The sequence below is a fragment of the Setaria viridis genome, chromosome 5 (assembly GCF_005286985.2).
Source record: "Setaria viridis chromosome 5, Setaria_viridis_v4.0, whole genome shotgun sequence".
Classification (NCBI taxonomy): Eukaryota; Viridiplantae; Streptophyta; class Magnoliopsida; order Poales; family Poaceae; genus Setaria; species Setaria viridis.
In genome coordinates, this window is record NC_048267.2 from 26291234 (window position 1) to 26310622 (window position 19389).

General features: G+C 45.1%; 5 protein-coding genes and 1 long non-coding RNA gene across 8 annotated transcripts; 5 read left to right on the forward strand and 1 right to left on the reverse strand.

The window, feature by feature from the left end:
• The first annotated feature begins 378 nt into the window (after window positions 1-378).
• LOC140222857 (uncharacterized) lies at window positions 379-681 on the forward strand. The gene has a single exon (XM_072293980.1). It carries the CDS (start codon window positions 379-381, stop codon window positions 679-681), a length of 303 nt encoding a protein of 100 aa, XP_072150081.1.
• Window positions 682-2721: 2040 nt separating this feature from the next.
• On the forward strand, window positions 2722-3390 carry LOC117856439 (uncharacterized). Its single transcript, XM_034738807.1, has 2 exons — window positions 2722-2881; window positions 3017-3390. The coding sequence occupies exons 1-2, from the start codon at window positions 2722-2724 to the stop codon at window positions 3388-3390; spliced, it is 534 nt and encodes a 177-aa protein (XP_034594698.1).
• A 5548-nt stretch (window positions 3391-8938) lies between these two features.
• Window positions 8939-12200, forward strand: LOC117858269 (calcineurin B-like protein 9). 3 transcript variants are annotated; one of them, XM_034741309.2, is made up of 9 exons: window positions 8939-9098; window positions 9196-9502; window positions 9612-9694; window positions 10574-10633; window positions 10795-10903; window positions 10993-11045; window positions 11149-11229; window positions 11308-11420; window positions 11602-12200. In XM_034741309.2, the coding sequence occupies exons 1-9, from the start codon at window positions 8946-8948 to the stop codon at window positions 11657-11659; spliced, it is 1017 nt and encodes a 338-aa protein (XP_034597200.1). In that variant the 5' UTR covers window positions 8939-8945; the 3' UTR covers window positions 11660-12200. The 3 variants fall into 3 exon arrangements, with proteins under 3 accessions (XP_034597200.1, XP_034597199.2, XP_034597201.1); XM_034741308.2 differs by having other exon boundaries at window positions 8946-9098; window positions 9193-9502; XM_034741310.2 differs by having other exon boundaries at window positions 8957-9098; window positions 9199-9502.
• LOC117858271 (uncharacterized) lies at window positions 11491-12155 on the reverse strand. The gene is made up of 2 exons (XR_004640936.2): window positions 11877-12155; window positions 11491-11746 (listed from the first exon to the last, which is right to left on the reverse strand). It is a non-coding gene; the product is annotated as an uncharacterized lncRNA (long non-coding RNA).
• Window positions 12201-13538: 1338 nt separating the features above from the next.
• LOC117858270 (uncharacterized) lies at window positions 13539-16076 on the forward strand. The gene is made up of 2 exons (XM_034741311.2): window positions 13539-13772; window positions 15359-16076. Exons 1-2 carry the CDS (start codon window positions 13655-13657, stop codon window positions 15694-15696), a joined length of 456 nt encoding a protein of 151 aa, XP_034597202.1. The 5' UTR covers window positions 13539-13654; the 3' UTR covers window positions 15697-16076.
• An 845-nt stretch (window positions 16077-16921) lies between these two features.
• On the forward strand, window positions 16922-19091 carry LOC117856438 (uncharacterized). Its single transcript, XM_072293981.1, has 7 exons — window positions 16922-16946; window positions 17308-17426; window positions 17541-17674; window positions 17722-17786; window positions 18225-18389; window positions 18517-18610; window positions 18809-19091. Exons 1-7 carry the CDS (start codon window positions 16922-16924, stop codon window positions 19089-19091), a joined length of 885 nt encoding a protein of 294 aa, XP_072150082.1.
• The last annotated feature ends 298 nt before the right edge of the window (window positions 19092-19389 follow it).

Here is a 19389-nt window from a genome sequence, read left to right on the forward strand (position 1 = left end):
TCAGACACAACAATTATCTTTGACAAGACGGATCACCTCAACCACATCGGGGCACCCGGGAGGCTTCCTCTCATGGTGGCCCCGATCATTGCCAACTCCCACTTGTCCAAGGTCCTGATGGATGGGGGCTCCAGCCTCAACATCATATACATCGCCACCCTAGATGACATGAAGATCCCGAGGTCAGAGCTCCGACCAATGGGGGCCCCATTCCATGGGGTCATCCCGGGGAAGCAGGCAGTCCCCTTGGGGTAGATCGACCTGCCCATCACGTTTGGAACCCACGCCAACTTCCGCGCTAAGATCCTCACCTTTGAGGTGGTAGACTTCGAGGGGTCCTACCACACGATCTTTGGGAGGCCATGCTACGCCAAGTTTATGGCGATCCCGAACTACACCTACCTCAAGCTCAAGATCCTCGAACCCCGAGACGTGATCACGGTCAGCGCCAACCATGAGTTCGCACTTCTCTACGACGTAGAGAAATGCGAGCTGGCGACGCAGACCATCCGCTCTCCGGTTCTTCGAGATCCAGCAGATCACAGAAGAGGTCACCTCGGACTCCAACAAGGCCTTGACCTCGGGGCCTTCAAGCCCACGGAGGACGCCAAGGCACTCCAGATCAACCCTGAGGACTCTAACAAGGTGGCATGGATCGGCACCACACTATCCGCCAAATAGGAAGGCGAGCTTGTCGACTTCCTGTGTGAAAATCGAGACGTCTTCGCATGGAAGCCCTCTGACATGCCGGGGATCCCGAGGGAAGTCGCCTAGCACGCCCTCGACATCAGGCTGGACGCCAAACCTTTGAAGCAACGCCTGCACTGCTTCGACAATGAGGAGCGGAAGGCCATTGGCGAAGAGATTGCCCGGCTCCTAACAGCCTTTCATCAAGGAGGTCTTCCACCCCAAGTGATTGGCCAACCCCGTGCTGGTGAAGAAAAAGAACGGCTCCTGGCGCATGTGCGTGGACTACACGAGCCTGAACAAGGCGTGCCCAAAGGTCCCGTACCCATTGCCCCGCATCGACCTGGTGGTCGACTCGACCATGGGGTACGAGGTCCTCTGGTTCCTTGACACCTACTCGGGCTACCATCAGATCGCGATGAAGGAGTCTGACTAGCTCACGACCTCCATCATCACTCCGTTTGGTGCGTACTACTATGCCACGATGTCGTTTAGACTTAAGAACGTGGGCTCCACATACCAGAGGTGCATGAACCGCTGCCTCGACTACCTGGTCAGGGACACGGTAGAGGTCTACATCGATGACATCGTCATCAAATTTCACAAGACGGAGCAGCTCATCACCAACCTGAGAGACACATTTGAGTGTCTTCGCCGCTACAACATAAAGCTCAACCTGGAGAAGTGTGTCTTCGGGGTGCCTAAGGGCAAGCTTTCAGGCTTCATCATCTTTGAGCGTGGCATCAAGGCCAACCTGGAGAAAATTGCCGCCATCAGTAACTTGGGGCTGATCACCAACCTCAAGGGCGCTCAGAAGCTAATGGGGTGCCTGGCCTCCCAAAGCCGCTTCATCTCGCGGCTCGGGGAGCGCGGCATGCCTCTATACAAGTTACTAAAGAAATCCGACTAGTTCCGCTAGAACGATGAGGCTCAGGAGTCTTTTGACAAGCTCAAAGCCTTCCTGGCCACCCCACGACCTTGGTCTCACCGACCCCGGAAGAGCCCCTTCTACTCTAAATCGCCGCGACCACACAAGTGGTTAGCGTGATGCTCGTCGTGGAGCGCAAGGAGTCGTGGAGTGCAGAGGCCGGTGTAGTTCATCAGCGGAGTACTGTCTGACACCAAGGTACGCTACCCTCAAATCCAAAAGATGATTTATGCCATCCTGATCTTGAAGCGCAAGCTTCTCCACTACTTTGAGAGCTACCCGATCATGGTGGTAATGTCGGCACTGCTCGGGGAGATCATCCAGAACCGCAAAGCTTCTGGTCGCGTAGCCAAATAGGCAATGCTGCTCATGGGCTACCAGATCAACTACGTGCCAAGGACTGCGATCAAGTCACAGGTCTTCGCCGACTTCATCGCAGAACGGACTGAGACCCAGACCCCCCCTCCCACCCCCGACCAGTCATGAGTACCGGCAATGTACTTTGACGGGTCGGTCATGGCAGCAGGCATGGAGGATGGCGTTGTGCACACCTCCCCAAAAGAGGACTGCCTCCACTTTCCTACCTTCAACAACATGGCGGCATATGAGGCCCTCATCCACGGCCTTAAGATCTGGGCGCTTGCCACCTCTACATCAGGGGCGACTCGGAGCTAGTCGTTGGCTAGGTCATGAAAGAGGCCTTGTGTTGCGATGAAAAGATGATCTCCTGCTGTTACGAGGTGCAAAAGCTTGAAGAGAGGTTCGATGGTCTTGAGCTCTACCAAGTCATCAAGCGTGACAACCTCATCGCCGATTTCCTAGCGAAGCTCGTGTCCAGCCGTGAGCAAGCCCTGCCAGGTGTCTTCATCAACAATGCCCATGAGCAGTTGATCAAGTTCGCCAAGGCGCCTACCCCTGCGTCCGATGCAGCCAACCCTGACCCAACATCAGAGCCACCCACGGCGGCCAAGCAGGGCACCCCCAACCTTGAGGTCACGACACTCAAGCCAAGCTAGACCACGCCCTTCCTCGACTACCTCCTGCGGGACACCCTTCCCACCAGCGCCACTGAGGCATGCCACCTCGCTAGGCGTGCGGAGGTATTCATGGTCGTCGGGGAGGAGCTCTACAAGTGTAGCCCATCGGGCATCCTCCAGAAGTGCATTCCCGCTGATCAGGGGCGGGAGCTGCTCCTGGAGATCCACGTCGGCATCTGCGGTCACCACACGTTCCGGACGTCGCTGGTCGGCAAGGCATTCCGACATGGTTTCTACTAGCCCACGGTGGTGGCGGATGCTCAACAGATCGTTCGCTCCTATGAGGGGTGCCAGTACTACACACGACAAACGCACGTGCCGGCTCAAGAGCTGCAGACCATCCCGATCACATGGCCCTTTGTAGTGTGGGGCTTTGACCTGGTCGGGCCCTTTAGAAGAGCTCTTGGGGGCTACACACACCTTCTCGTGGTGGTGAACAAGTTCACCAAGTGGATCGAGGTGAAGCCTGTAACCAAGGTCATGTTGACAGTCGCGGCCGAGTTCTTCCTCAACATCGTCTACAGATTTAGGGTCCCGAACTCCACCATCACCAATAACAGCACGCAGTTCATGGGAAGGAAATTCCTGCGCTTCTATGGTGACTACCACATTTGGGTCGACTGGGCCTCCGTGGCCTATCCACGCACCAACGGGCAGGTCGAGCGGGCTAATGGTATGGTCCTGCAGGGCCTCAAGCCTCGCATCTTCGACGGGCTCAAGAATTTCGCGGGGCGATAGGCTGGCGAGGTGCCCGCGGTGCTCTGGAGCCTAAGGATGACCTCGAACATGTCCACGGGCTTCACTCCTTTATTCATGGTATACAGCGCGGAGGCCGTCCTACCCACCGACCTAGACTACGGGGCGCCCCGTGTCAAGGCGTATGACGAGGCGAGGTCGGAAGACGTCCGTGTGGGGGATAGATCCCCAGTACCCGCAAGGAAGAAAGAAGACGGACTCCTACTAGGATTCCTCTGTCATTCTACTAGGATTTATACCATGTAATCCTATTAGGACTCCTTGTAACCAACTAGTAATCCTGCCCCCGGAGTATATAAAGGAGGGCAGGGGTACCTAGATCAGCAGCTCAGAACCATCATCAATAGCCAATAATCAAGCTACACAACACCCAAGCGCAGGGCACAATATACAACACCCAAAACAGAACGTAGGGTATTACACGAGATAAAGATCTCACACGCAATGGCAATGGCTAAACAGGGACTGAGAGCCTAAACGTAATAGGCTAACTACTCAGGAGAAATATGGCCGAAACAAGAGCATGACATACAATATTTACATTATATTCATCACTGAATAAATTTCAGTAGTTCCAAATTCTACAAATATGCTACATAATGTATGCATTTCTTTTTTCAGGTCAAGTTTCGATGACGACTCTCCAGGATGCTCAGCGTACCTATAATGGCTTCGCTAGCTCCCAGGCTTAGGGGCTAAGCGCCCATTACTACTCGGAATACCTCCAGTGGCTCAGCTAGCTTCCAAGCTTGGGGGGTTAAACGCCAATAACTACTCATCGTGGCTCCAAGGGCTCACCTAACGCATAAGCTCGGCGGCTGGACGCCGCTAAATTACTCGAATGATGACTGACGTGAAGACTAAAGCTCGCTAGACCCTTGGATTGATTATTTAATCATTTTAAGCTACACCCAAGTTGATTTTTTCAAGATAAAGAAAGAAGATTCAAGGTTTTATTGACCCTCAGCCTGATTTTTCGATTCAACCTAAGGCTCGGGGGCTACTCCATATGAAGTGCGACTTCGGCCACCCTCCATATCACACTCCAAAGATGAAGATTACGAAATCAAAACTATCAGGACTTGAGCACACCATAGCCTCATGGTAGCTTTGAGGAACTTTGAAGATTCAGCCAGACAAAGTACTCGAAGAGTACCAAAACTACTCGGAGAAGATCTGAAAAGTATTCGAAGGCTACTACACTCGATTATGAAGCGTTCAGGGGCTTGTCGGGGATAGATCTCCAGTACCCGCAAGAAAGGAAGAAGATGGACTCCTACTAGGATTTCTCTGTAATCCTACTAGGACTTATATTATGTAATCCTACTAGGACTACTCCTTATAACCGACTAGTAATCCTGCCCTGAAGTATATAAAGGAGGGTAGGGGTACCTAGATCAACAGTTCAGAACCATCATCAATAGCCAACAATCAGGCTACACAACACCCAAGTGCAGGACGCAATATACAACACCCAAAACAGGACGTAGGGTATTACACTACTCTGGTGGCCCGAACCTGTATAAATCCGTATCTTGTGTCCTCACTTTTACCTTCAAGTTCCAGGTCCGACGATTCTCCACCAACCAATCTACTACATCAGGATACCCCTAGGTTGCCGGGTATAAAACACTGACAGTCCACCAGAACGCGCTCAACCAGCTCGACGAAGCGTGAGAAGTGGCGCTCCTCCAATCAGCCAAGTACCAACAAGCCCTCCGACGCTACCACATCAGGAGCGTACGAGGTCGCGCCTTTCGGGTCAGAGACCTGGTCCTCCGAAGGGTCGACCAAAGGGAGGCACAAGCTCAGGCCACCATGGTGATTTAGTTTTCGAAAGTTAATTGAAAGTATGTGGATTTGTCTACAAATGACACTGCGTGTTTTATTTATTTATTGAGGAGGCACTATATGTTTTATTTCAAAATTCTAAAATAAACACGTGAAGGAAGCGAGCTTAGCTCAACTAGCTAGAGTGAAAAAGATGTGGTCGTGCACTCTTTCTGGCTCGAATTTGAGTCCTCTCTTACTTAAATTTGGATGCCTATTTCTTCTCCATGAAAACCGCATAGCTCCTCCCAGGTCAATCTATTTTTTTTAAATAAACTCGTGAGAAAGTGTGAACAATTTTGAACAATTTTCCCGTGTGGAGGCGCCGTCCAGCTGCTCATGCCATCGACTGCTGAGCTTAAAGAAGGCCAACAGTATCTTCCTCCACCAGGCAGAGCGTAACCCTGTATTTGATTTTCCGATGTCTTCCGCGTTCACAAAGCCAGTGCTGGACGGGTGGGATGCGCGAGTCAGATGGATCGCGCTAAAACCCCTGAATAATGCACGGGGACACGGGGTGACGGGTGGGAGGAGGGAACGACCTCGCGTGAAAACGAACGCATCCCAGGCCCCCAGGCCAATCCAAGCCGATCCCCAACAAGGGGAACAGCCACTGCCAGGCCACCAAGAACTCGGCTCGTCCTCTGCCTATATATAAAACGCATCAAGTTCGTTCGTTAGCACTAAAAAAACACACTAGCATCATTGCTCGTCCACTGATGATGGACTAACGAAAGAAAGCTTGACGGCGATCAGAAACCCGATCCCCTTTCTCGCCTGCATGCCGTCGCCACCGGCTTTGTTTAACCGGCCAGTGTGCCCTTAAAGCGGCGCACGATCGGCACGAGCCACCAACGCCGCAGGCTTTCCATTTCATCCGTTCAGCGGGGAGCAGAGCTACTGAGCTACCACGGGCGCCCGTTCTCCATGGACTCGAGCTTCCGGCTTCCGATTCTCCTCCGAGGACATGGTGGGTTAGCAGTTGCAGTTCTTTCCTACTCGTATCCCAATTCTGCTTCTCCCCGTTGATGATCTCGGGTTTCTTGGTTCTATAAAAAAAAAAAGAACGAATAGGCACGAGACCGTGCCTATTTCATTGATAGAGTAGATTATTACAAGAGTGTTGCAAATATATTTCTCTTACGCAATTACTCTCTCGATAAGAAAAACGCTAAAGCTTTCGCCCCTGCTAAAATCCATGTGCCTGCTTCCTCCTTAATTTTGGCCAACAATGAGGTTGTGGCCATCTCATGATGGTTGAAAATTCGTCGATTCCGCTCCTTCCAGATTTCCCATAGTATCAGCAGTGCCATAGAGCAAATTCCTTTCCGAGGGGCTTCGGTCCTTGTAGTCATATTCATCCACCATTCCAGGGTGTTGTCGGTTGGGGGCCATTCTGAGGGTTGTAGACTTGGTTGCGAAGCCCAAGTGGCAACGAGGCTCCATATTCGCTTGGTGTATCTGCACTGAGCCACTAGGTGGTGTCCTGTCTCTTGTTGTACACGGCACAAGGGGCAATCGGGGGAGTGAGGCCATCCTCGTCGCGCAAGTCGATCAGCTGTCATACGCGGTTCTGTAGGATCAACCACGTGAAAAATTTACACTTCGAGGGCGCCCAGCTCTTCCATATTGTTTTGTGGTGCGGTGCATAAGTGGATCCCAGGAACTGCGCCTTGTATCTAGTCTGAAAGCGATCGCATTCGCATCGCAGTCAAAGGCCTGAGCCAAAGAATACATAGTATTGTTGCTCGTCCATTGATGATATATTGATATGGATTATTACATAAAAAAAATACACTACACTAGTATTGTTGCCCATCCATTGATGATGGGATTACAGAAAGAAACCTTGTGGCTCATAAGAAATCGGTTCTGTGCCTTCGCAGCTATTTGGGGTCGCCATTGGATTTTTTTTTCTTTAATTTGGGATTAGTGCGGGAGTTCATTAGCAAGGCGATTGAGTTCGAACCGTTTGTAGATTTGGTTTTTTAATGTTGATATAATAGGTGGACAAGAGGAGTATAAGGGCAGGAGAGAAGTTCAGGCGGGTTGGGACGCTCCCATGCTACCGACTCGCGGATGCCCCCCCCCCCCCCCCCCCCCCCCCCCCCCCCCCCAACCACCTAAAGATACATAAAAATTGATCTAAAATACGAATAAATTTATCTTGTCATCTTCTACTATCATCAAGATGAATAAAAAGTTGTGCATTGGAAAATAAAAGAAAGAGAAATCGGAGCATGAATAGTAACGGCGCAGGTTAAGAAATAAACAATTACGCTCGCAACTATTCATTGACTGATTTCTCTTTTTCATTTCTTCCTGCATAAAATTTTGCTTATCCTCAATTTTTACATGATAATAAAAGATGATAAGATACATCTATTCATATTTTTGGATAAATTTTCGATGTATATCTAGAGTGCATTAGCGGGTTAGGAGTACGGGAACACCTCAATCCACGGAAGTACCGAACCTTTCGCGTAGGACCCGCTCAAGGTTGAACCTAATCGTAGGAAAAAGAACCGAATATAGCACATAGTGGAGATGGACTGCTATCTGCAGAACCAAAATCAAACTTCAAAGAAAGATCGAATCATGCGGCATCCAGCTAAATAAAATACTCTTTCGTAGCGATGGAGAGGACATGCGCATCATCAAGTGCATGTGCTGCTCCAACTACCTACCGGTGGTGTAGCTTATACTTTTTTACTGTTCCCTTCTGCCCAACAAAACAATGGACACAGCACTTGAGACAAACAATGGTGAGAGATGTAGAAACTGGTTAGATTTCTCATAGTCTTGGATCAGCCGACTCAATCTCTCGAAGATGCTCACAGGAGTAGAGTTGATTCGAGACCATGCTTGAAATGAAAAATGGTGAGAGAGGTGTGAAAACTGGTTAGGTTTCTTGTGATAGAACCTACCCATACACATTCGAGTCCTCGACTTGGTGTGGCTACTTATTTTTTCATAAATTTATTAATTATCAATGCTATACTTTTAATGCTAGACGACATGCCATGTGACTGGAACGTTGAATGACTTCATCTATCTTAAGATTTGACATTTCAGCATTTTGAAGGTACTCATATGTTAGGGTTACATGCACGTGTATGTTTGCTATGATTTGACAAGAAAATAGAGTGATATATAGGTTGGTGCGTATTTGATAATAGATGAGGCACAGCTGCTAAATCACTTTTAAACTTTGCCTAATTGTTTCGTGAAAAGATCCATCTGCCGCGGCTGGATTTCGATCTGACGGCACCGAAAATGGCCGCCCTGTCCACAACTTCAGTATTGAATTATTGATGAATCCGGTCCCCTTATCTCCTACCCAACGGTTTTTGTTTAGGACATGTTTGGATGCAACATCATAAATTTTAGGACATGTCACATCGGATGTTTAGATACTAATTAGAAGTATTAAATATAATCTAATTACAAAACTAATTACACAGATGGAGTCTAATTTGCGAGACGAATCTAATAAGCCTAATTAATCCATGATTTAACAATGTGGTGTTACAGTACCATTTGCTAATGATGGATTAATTAGGCTTAATAGATTCGTCTCGCGAATTAGTATAGAGGTTCTGCAGTTAGTTTTATAATTAACTCATGTTTAGTCACCTCCTAATTAGTGTTGGAACATCCGATGTGACCTCTCAAGAACTTGTATCAAACACCCCCTTCACCGGCAAATGCGCCTTAAAGGGATGCACGATTGGCACGGGCTACCGGGGCGGCACAGACGCTGCATGCTTTCCAGTTCATCCGATCCGCGGCGAGCGAACAACGGGCGCCTATTCGCGATGGACCCGCGCTTCGGCTTCCGATTCTCCTCCTCCGACATGGTGGGTACTGGTTGCAATTGTTTCTCTGAGTGCAATTCTGCTTCTCTTGATTGATCTTGGGTTTCTTGGTTCCGGCGGTGGGCCGGCGCGTCAGCAGCAGTCGGCGAGCTCTCTGTCGCTGGGGGAGCGCCTCTGCGCGGTCTTCTTCCCCTTCGTCGCCATCGCCGAGGCCGTCTTCTTCGCGCTCACGGACTGCCTCGCCGACCTCCGGCCCGGCTCCGACTCCTCGTGCGCGCGCCGCTACGGCACCGGCCCTTCCTCCTCCGGCGCCACCTTCGTCGCCGCCGAGAAGAAAAGGAGCCACTACCACCGCCACCGCCACTACCGACCCTTCCTACGCCGGGACGGCTGGACCCCCCCCGACCTCCATCAGCTTGCGCACCTCGCCGACGAGTCCCGATGCTGTAATAATCCTATCTTTTCCCCCTAACTCATGGCTGGCTGGTTCGTCCGCCATTTTCTCGCAATGCCGTTCGATCTGACGCCCTCTTGCGCGCATTGGATTGAACCAAGTCTCGGTGAACGAGGTGGAGGCCCTCTTCGAGCTCTTCAAGAAGATCAGCTGCTCCATCATCGACGACGGCCTCATCCACAAGGTGCATCCAACAAAATCCCTCTTGAATTCCTGCATCTCTATGCATGCCCTTGCCTTCATAACGGGATTTGGTTAATTTGGACATCAATTTCTTTCCGTCGTTTCTTTGAATGAAACACTCCTCGCAGTACTTCGATCTAAAGGACTTTTTTGTCTTTGGCCATGGACGATTGGATTTAAATGTAAAAGAAATGGGTATTCTTATGAGCAGGGACATTGCCACTCTGTCATCCCTGCATAATTGAATAGTATTTGGTCATCGACAACGATGTGCAACTTAGTACATAGATCTATCTCGAATTATTGCACCGCACGCAATGAGTTGGATGATTTCCATAGGGCTGGATTAGTTAGACATTGTCATGTTCTTGTTTTGGAGTTGATTGGACACTGTCATGCGACAGGCACACATGAGAGCATTATAAAATTTTGTTTGACAGCCCATAGGATCGATTGCCTGAATTTCCCCATGTTGCGTGTTTCATTTGGCCTAAGGATAATACCAACACCACAGTAGGCTTGGTTGGCATGTTCCTTCCTCTGCCATCCCAAGGTTGTGTTTTAATTGGTGAAACATTGAATCACCAATATTTTTAGTTAAGCTGGTACTGTAGTGATTCTTTGTGTTTATTTTTTGACTGATGTAAGTCAAAGTCAGCTAAATAGTATTCAGGCCTCTCAGAAGCATCTCTTATGCGTGTGCAATGACACGTTGGGATGAACAATAGTTGAATAAGAGAATACATAGAGTAGTGAACAAAATTGGAATGCCCTTTGTCTTCGCATACAATTAGAACGATTTCTGAACAACAACAAAAAAAAACCTGGAGTGGTCATAAAATATTTTTCGTAACTGTTCCTCTGTTGAATCGTTCCTCAGGAAGAGCTCCAGCTCGCTTTGTTCAAAACTCCAAGTGGCCAGAATCTTTTTCTTGATAGGGTGAGTCCTTACTTTACTTTGCTCTTTTCAAAATGTTTTTAAATTCTTGATATATTTACCATATCATACTCTATTTTCTCCTGATTATCCTCAAAACATTTTACATTGCATGGGGCCTCCTTAAATAATGACATGAAACTAAGATTGTCCCCGTGATACAGGTTTTTGATTTGTTTGATGAGAAGAAAAATGGTGTAATAGAGTTTGATGAGTTCATTCATGCTCTTAGTGTCTTCCATCCGTTGGCACCTATGGAAGATAAGATCAAATGTATGTAAGCTACTCGCAGGAACTGTTTTCTCTATATTCATGTATTTATCTATTTTTATGTTGAGATCTATCTTTCTGGATTATTTCAGTTGCATTTAGGTTGTATGACTTGAGGCAAACTGGTTTTATTGAGCGTGAGGAGGTTAGTTAACAAAGTTTTCTCTGTATATATTGGTATCTTGGATGCGGTTTCTTGTCTAGTATTTTGCCACTAAGATGACAAATCAGCATGGCTTATTTTATAGGTTAAGCAAATGGTCATTGCTATTTTGTTGGAATCTTATGTGGACTTATCAGATGACCTTCTCGAGGCCATTATAGATAAGGTAGGCAATAATCAACTGGAAATTTTGTTATTTCTTTACTGCTATTGCATGAATGTAACTTTGGATGTATTTTCCCAGACATTTGAAGATGCTGATGCCGATAGGGATGGAAAAATAAATCAAGAAGAATGGAAAGAATTTGTATTACGCCACCCAAACCTGTTAAAGAACATGACACTGCCCTATCTAAGGTTTGCATCTGTTCTTGTGATCTTTATGGAAAAGTAGGTATATCATGATGTTTTGTCAAACACGCTAATGTTTGGAATCCATGCAAAATCTTATCTGCAAAGTAGTACAGCAAAAGAGATCCATAAATACAAGCCAGGGCTCTAGTATTGTTTACTGATTTCTTACCCCTCAAAAATTCAGGGACATCACAACCGTCTTCCCTAGTTTCATCTTCAACACTGCAGTGGAAGATGATTAAGCAGTATTGGGGTTGCTTGAGCTGAATCCTGATGACTGGTGGCTGCCGATTATGTCAACTTTCTCGTTGATATCGCCTCCCCACCTACTGAGAAAAATATGTGATCCATCATGAGAACTTGCTGAAGAAAAATCACCATTGATGGCTGAACATTAAAGCCGCCACCTGACCACCTAACAAAGGCTCATCCAGGGTGGTGAATCAGCGATGGATCTACCTAATCCTCCCAGATGGCTGCCAATGGATCTGCAACTGGGATGCCAACAAGCTGCCAGATGGCTGCTTCATCATGGACCTAATCCTCCCTCTCCCCTTTGACGTCAAGAGCAATCTTATCTCTTGTAAAAAAAGAGAGCAATCTTATCCCTTGTAAAAAAAAAGAGCAATCTTATTCTATCACAAACACAGGTAGTATGTCTCGGACGATGCTCCTTTTGGGTAAGTCGTCATTTCTGTCTGTTTGTTGCAAGGGATAAGAAGAATGATGTCACCTCGGCTTGGCCGCTAGCAAAGCGCATTTCCTTGCTTTTCCTGGTGCTAATCATGGCCGTACTAATAAACTGAAATCAAATCTCTTTCGGTTAGAATAAGCTTTGCGTGCAGATTTGGATGGTTCAGCCGTTCACAGCCACAAGTTACTAAGTATTAGCCATCAGTTTGCTTCCAGAAGATTCCTTGTCGTGCTAAAACATTGTCTCAACGATGCTACGAACACTAACCCACGATGAGTCCAGGCCTTAACTTTGTCGTACCTGTTTCGTGAATGGCCACGGAAAATCAAGTTTGCATCAGTAGCATACTTGTTATACAAGTTTATTTATATATCAAGCCTTAGACACGAGACGCATGCGCAAATTTAAACCTTGTACTACCGAATCTTTCCTTTCTCTCTTAGTGAAATATGTGCTAAACTCATTCTCTAAAAAAACAAGGTCTATGTCTGCGGATTTTCTTTGTTTGCAATCCTGCTAGTCGTTTAAGTTGATCGATCTCGTTAACACTCTGGTTTTTATTTTTTCCAATTAGGCCTCTAATCATGTCCTTATAACTTTGATGCATATACAGTACTTCGTAAGGAAAATCTATTGCAATAGGTTACTTTTGTAAGAGACTCACGTCATTGATTCTTTACGTGATGATTTCCGCTATCAAATTCATACTCGCTATTCCGATGCTATGCTAACCAAGTTTCATTTAAGTTGTCGTACTACTGTAATATGAAACAACTTAATTTGCAATCCTTCACCTCCCATGCCCGATGATATTCTCGTCACCTCTCTACCCACCTCTACAACGAATGTCACCATCAATAGGTTTGATGCGCTTTCCTCAAAACAGTAAACCTCAACCATTTAAACCCACCTTACCTGAAGAGTAACTCATATTAATGGAGAATGACCAAACCTGTATTGCTAACAATATGGATGGTTCAAAAATATGTGTCCTCCCGTAGAAACATGCGTGTTAATGTCTCCTTTTCTTTTGGTGAATGTTCTCCTAAGATCTTTGTTTGGGTCGGGTTTTGAATTTTGGCAAAACCGGTGAACCTCAGTCCACTATGTATCCAACGGTAAATTGACATATGGGCACTTTTAGTATTTTTTTATAGAATTTGAATAGATTTTCAAATTTAGTCAAAAAATGAAAATTTCAAAAAATTAGCTAAAATTTCGGCCGGTTTGAACCTAATGGTCTTACCATCCCTTCCAATTTTTTTTTCTAAAAAACAATAGCTTGAACGCTAGGTATTGGGAGCTAATTTTTTAATTCAATTCAATTCATATAGATTGTGAGGGGGTGAGTTTATTAAAACAAGGTCTTATTATCGAGCAAATGATTTGAGCAAATGATTGTGACGAAGGGATTTGAACGGCAAGGGAAGAGGGTAAAAGAGTCAAAAGTTAAATCTTCATCAGTGGTCCGCGCAATCGTCTCGCCGCCGCCGTCCCCGCCTCCCCGGGCCGTCATCGATCTTCCCTCCCTCGGCCCGTCGCGATGGCCACCGGCGGCAAGCCCGACCCTGCCGCGCCGCCGCAGGCGCCTTCGGCGGCGAAGGGAGTCTTCATGCGCCGCATCTTCCCCTTCCTCCTCGCCACCAACGTCTTCATCGGAGGTGAGAGAGAGGAAACCCCAGACCGACCGATCTCTCCCATTTTCACTCTTGTGCTCGATGTACTCGCTACAGTTCGTTTGATTCGATTTTAAGCTGCGATATGTGTCTCCTAGGGTTCTGCGGCCCTTCCTGTGTAGATTATGCTCGAGAAAGATCACATATGGTAGATTTGCAGTAAATATTAGTCGATTTGCAGTAAATATTAGTGATTTAATGATAAAAATAATTAGAAGCCAACCATGCTTGTAGTTTTAGCCATGGCATTGATGGTTGTGACTAGGTCACCTCAGTTTGGTCCTGGTGTTTTCATGGAAAGATGTGGCATTTCACTTGTATAAATGGTAGGGTTGGATGACCTGGCATGTCGTGGTTAGTTTTGTAGTTGATGGAAAACGGGTGTGGGTCAGTCTATCTTGTGCTGTACTAGATGTCAAAGGGATATGTTTACCTGGTAAGATGTGAATGGTTATATTGTGGAAATATGCATTTTTCTGTATTGTGTCAGAGGTAAAGAATTATTCAGAGGGTGAAAATAAGGCATGTATTGGACTTTTCAACGAACTGCACTTAGTATAAAATTCTCTATATTAAATTGCCAAACAGAAGGATAGGCAAAAGAGTTCCCAGACTGATTGTTAAATGAACTTAGTGATGGATGTACTCATTGCTTGGAATTTATCGGTACCAGTGTAGACATGCTATTATGGAGGTGGCGGTGGTTGAAATCAACATAGAATTTGATCATGGCCATTTACAATTTAGATGGAATGCTTCTGCAGTGGTAGGGAATTTCTAGAAAAAAATGGTCCCACACGTAGTAGGTGGTGCATGCTCCTGTTTAGTAGGAAACTGATGGGATAGACCAAGTGAACTCCACTTAGGGCACAGTGGGTGACTACAGAATCTCAGCCCCTTATCTGTCGCTATGTAATAACCATATTTGCAAGTGACATTCTAGGAGTTCAAAAGGCATGATATAGTGTATTCACAACTCTGTTTGATGGCTAGTCATCTGGGTATGTGCCAGGTTGACAATCACCAGCTTGATTTAACCTGTACTGTGGATTAAGGTGAGCAGATTCATGGAGTTCACATAAGATAGGATGTATTATTATTTTTGTATATTTGGTTTATTATCATTTTTTAAAGAAGGAAAGTACTGTAAGGCGCACATCAGGATCTAACAGATATACATGGGCACACAGCGCAAAACCATTTACATCAGCTAAAATTTGAACTTGATATGCGGTCGATACTAATATTACTGTGGTTTTTTTTGTCACCCACTTAATCTTTAACTGTTGTTTCCATGCTTGCATCACTCACTGCACAAATGCATGGAAGTACTACTGATTAAGGCATGCGAAAAAAACTAAGCTATCTAACATTTGATCTGTTAATTGATGTAGGCATGCCTGCCACACTATCATTAGAGTACCATGTAGGCATGCCAGTCACATATGTTTGTAACCATTGTATTGTTGACTATGCGGTGCTGAAAGCTATTGCAAAATGCATGTAGAACTCTTTTTTTACCTTGTGTATGTTCGCATGCTGCAGTAAGTTAACATCCACTTTCCATGCAGTTTATGTTTTTGCCAAGACCTACAAAAGAGACCAGGACAAGAAAAATGCTGAGGCTGCCGCTGCATCTGCTGCTGTTGCAGCATTGTCATCCCCAGCAAGTGCAACTGCGAAGGCTGCAGATCCTGCTCCTGCACCTGCACCTGCACCTGCACCTGCACCTGCACCCAAAAGGGTTCTCCCACCACTATCTGAAGATGAGCAGCGGCACATGTTCAAATGGATGCTGGAGGAGATGCGGAAGATCAAACCACGTGATTCCTCTGAGAAAAACAAGATCAATGAGGAGAAAGCTCTTCTCAAGGAGTTCATTCGTGCAGAGTCTCTCCCTCGTTTGTGATGATTGCATCTGCTGTCCTGCTGGTCTTGAATTTTTTTTTCTGCAACTGCAGTCCAGTGAGGACATGCTCTAAAACTACTTGCCTTTGTAGCTGGCACAATGGTAGCATTTTTTTTTGTACTGTCACTTATCTTCATTTGACAACGAAAAGATCTGAGTGGTTCCAGTCGTCAGGAAACAGTTTTGTTCTGATGAGAACTTATCGTGAGTTCGTGACCAGGGCTACTCGGGAGATGTTTTCCAAGAAACTTGTTGCTGCTGCAAAACGTTTTTTTTTGTCTACTTGAACTGCTGTTATTGGCTTCATCTAGTTATGCACTGCTATTCATATGTAAGATGAGTTCAGCTATTCAACTGTTTGGGTCATATTTCCTGGATTACAGAGTCTTTGAAATCACTGAGTCTGCTTCTTCGGTCCAATGTTGCGTCCTTGTTGACTGGGCGTTGAACTCGTTTTTATCATGGTCTCTAACTCAGATGTGAGAAATTCTGTCACCTTGCCAGTCCTGTTAGTGGGAATTGCCATCCCGTCCTGCTATTCTATTTTCATTCAGTTTTATTGACATGAGGTGTTGTATAAGGATTGAAAAAGAGAGAAGAAAAGGGTACTATCTGCTTATCAATTATCATCGACCCTTCCACGAAAACAGTGGACTCCTAGCAGCTTTAAGGAAGCTCGATGCCACGATGTCACGTGATCCCATGTTTATGGTAGGATCAGGAGCAAGATTTGCTTCTGTTTTAGCTTCAGCATTTGTTTATGTGTCAATCGTTAGTGGGATCTATTTTCCATCTAAAAGAAAGGAATGACCATTAGTCAAAAGATTTGAATTCAAGTCCAAAAATTTTTACTACTCAATAAGTTTTCACAAGTTCTTTATCGACTGAATGTTCTTTTTTGAATGAACAACCCCTGACATGTGTGTTTTTGTTAACAGAGCAGAAGAAAAAAAAAAGATTATAGCCCTGGGAGGTAATAACTAGGCAACAGAAAAGAAACTGGAAAAAAAACTAACTAGTATATGTCCGAAATTCTAATTGTTGAATTGAAGGTTGTTAGGGTAAAGAGTTGGAGGTTTGGATTTCATCAAGACTGAAAGTTTATCTCTAAAGATTAAGGTCAAGTTAATATTTTGTTTAGCTAACGAGTTCGATTGGTCAGCAAATGTTCACCAATTAGTTATCTTATATGAAAATTTCGGATACAAACAAGATTTTCTGATACATGGAGCGGCCAACTCATTCAAAAGGTATGCTGAAAGCCTGAAACATAGATCCCTTATACAAGTTTGAAGTATACTGTATACATATGCGTATACTCCCATAGCCATAAGTAGATAGTATTCCCTCAGTTCCAAATTGTAGGTCATTTTGTCTTTTTAGTTTATAGGTATTATTATGCATTTAGATATAGTGTATGTCCATGTGCATAATAATATCTATGAATATAAAAAAGGTAAAACGATCTACAATTTGGAGGGAGGGGGTTGTAGATTTCAATACTGAAGGCAGACCTTGCAACCTGACTGAAAACAACATAAAGTTGTTTAAATAAATGATTTGCCATAGACATTATCTCATAATAGCTGACTCGATGTTGTTTCTGAGCAGCCGCTCCGGAACAGAGAGTGGTGCTAGCGAACAAGCATGGCGAGAATCTTGTGGGGATGCTGCATCACGCGGGGTCGAACAAGGTTGTAGTCCTGTGCCATGGCTTCGCAGCTTGCAAGGTACATGAACATGTCATCATCTGAACAAGAAGAGCTTTGCCTTTCCTCTGCAGGACATGGTTGGAGATTACATATATTGTTTCCTGATTCAATCAATGTAAAACTCTTTTTCAGGATGATAGCATCATGATTGATCTTGCAGCTGCCTTGACAAAGCAAGGGATTAGTGCGTTTCGCTTTGATTTCAGTGGAAATGGGTATGTTTGCTCGTGTAATCATGCATCTACCTTTATGCTTCCTGATTATGAGTGTTGCTGCAGTACTGCTTCAATTTCAGATTTTACTTTTAACTCAGACCTGTAATCTCATATCTTTACCAGGAGAAGTATGATGTAACAGCAATTGTTGGTCACAGCAAAGGTGGATTGTTATCGCCTTTAGTGTTAAGTTGCTATAGTTGTGCAATTTATTACTTTTGCTGTGAAGTTGTTCCGTTGAATATCTGAATTAAGCAGGTTAAAAGAATGTGCTAAATTCAACAAGAACATGTATAGGAGTCAAACTTGGAGGACTTTTGTCCTGCATATTTGTGCATAACCAATTGCAGCATTATTTAAGTTCAGAACAAAAAGTGTAGCTTCAGTCAACTGGCATTCAGTTAGAATTACCGAGTTAGTTTTCATGTGGGAACTAGGAAGAGTCTTCGATATCATTTGAGACAAGCAAGAATGAATAAACAAGTGCATGCTCTCTCTAGTCCCATATCTCCAAAACAGGCTGTAGCTACCCACCCAGCCATCCTTGTAACCATCTAGGTAATTTGGAAAAGTCATTGAATCTGTATTTATTTACCTTCAGGTGGAAGTGTGGTGGTTCTATATGCCTCCATCTACGGCGATGCTCACATGGTTGTTAACCTTTCTGGTCAATTTTATTTGGAGAAAGGCATTGAAGAGCGTCTAGGCAAAGAATTTATGGATAGAATAAACAAAGAAGGCTATACTGACGTCATGAACGAATCAGGTAAGAAAACATGTATGACCTTTTATATGCATGGCTACTTTCTTAACAACTCATATATTCCATATGTGTACCCTATTTCTCTTCATGGATATTTATTGAACGTTTGTTGATTTTGATTCCAATGTAGGAAAGGTTTTGTACAGAGTAACAAAAGAAAGCCTGATGGAACGGTTGAACACTGATATGCATGCAGCAAGTCTTTCCATCAGCAAGGAATGCAGGTTAAGAAATTGATCTAAACATCATTTTCCCTTCCTGCGAATCAACAATTAAAGCAAACCAGCAGCATACAGTTTTCATGTTAAATTTATCATGCGCTTTTACAGAACCCAGTTTTATTCTTGCATGTTTGGCTGAGCATATGGATATGCTAGAACAGAATTTTTCTCATGCAAATTGTTGATTGACTCTCTGTCCAGGTTCTTCACAATTCATGGTTCAGCTGATAAGATCATACCTGTGGAAGATGCATATGAGTTTGCAAGGCTTGTAACGAACCACAAGCTGCATGTCATTAAGAGAGAAAATCATGGCTATACTTCTCATCGTAAACAGCTCTGTGATGCTGTAATAAACTGCATCACATCCAACGAGGTACAGAGAAACTGCAATTCGCCTGTAATTCTCTTGGTAATAAGTGCTACTGCAATCTGTTTCACCACTGGCTATTTCTTTGTGCAGGCAGGGAACACCCCACCCTAGAGCACAGCATCCCCCGCGTTGCCTCCTTCCAGATCGCCCTTCGTGCCTCAGACACCTTAAACAGACTTACTTTTAGGTCAATTTTTTAGTTGTAGAGACCTAGGTAGTGTTGACCTTGATTGTGACATGTTCCCTGGAGAACATTAGGCAAGGTACGAGAAAGTAGAAAAGAGCCAAGTTCACATGTTGAAATCATCGAAGAGCTTGAATATGCCCTCTCAGACTGTTCAGTAGGATGGTTGTAGACATGACTTTTCAATGGATGAATATAGCGCCCTGCGTATCAGAAAAATCCCAT

Coding starts and splice junctions, on each gene's coding strand:
- LOC140222857 (XM_072293980.1), top strand. CDS start 379: ATGGCGATCCCGAACTACACCTACCTCAAGCTCAAGATCCTCGAACCC.
- LOC117856439 (XM_034738807.1), top strand. CDS start 2,722: ATGGTCGTCGGGGAGGAGCTCTACAAGTGTAGCCCATCGGGCATCCTC. Junction 2,882..3,016: donor CGGCAAGGCATTCCGACATG/GTTTCTACTAGC, acceptor GGCCCTTTGTAG/TGTGGGGCTTTGACCTGGTC.
- LOC117858269 (XM_034741308.2), top strand. CDS start 8,946: ATGCGCCTTAAAGGGATGCACGATTGGCACGGGCTACCGGGGCGGCAC. Junction 9,695..10,573: donor ACGACGGCCTCATCCACAAG/GTGCATCCAACA, acceptor ATCGTTCCTCAG/GAAGAGCTCCAGCTCGCTTT. Junction 10,634..10,794: donor AGAATCTTTTTCTTGATAGG/GTGAGTCCTTAC, acceptor CCCGTGATACAG/GTTTTTGATTTGTTTGATGA.
- LOC117858270 (XM_034741311.2), top strand. CDS start 13,655: ATGGCCACCGGCGGCAAGCCCGACCCTGCCGCGCCGCCGCAGGCGCCT. Junction 13,773..15,358: donor CACCAACGTCTTCATCGGAG/GTGAGAGAGAGG, acceptor CTTTCCATGCAG/TTTATGTTTTTGCCAAGACC.
- LOC117856438 (XM_072293981.1), top strand. CDS start 16,922: ATGGAGCGGCCAACTCATTCAAAAG. Junction 17,787..18,224: donor AATTGTTGGTCACAGCAAAG/GTGGATTGTTAT, acceptor ATTTACCTTCAG/GTGGAAGTGTGGTGGTTCTA. Junction 18,611..18,808: donor TCCATCAGCAAGGAATGCAG/GTTAAGAAATTG, acceptor CTCTCTGTCCAG/GTTCTTCACAATTCATGGTT.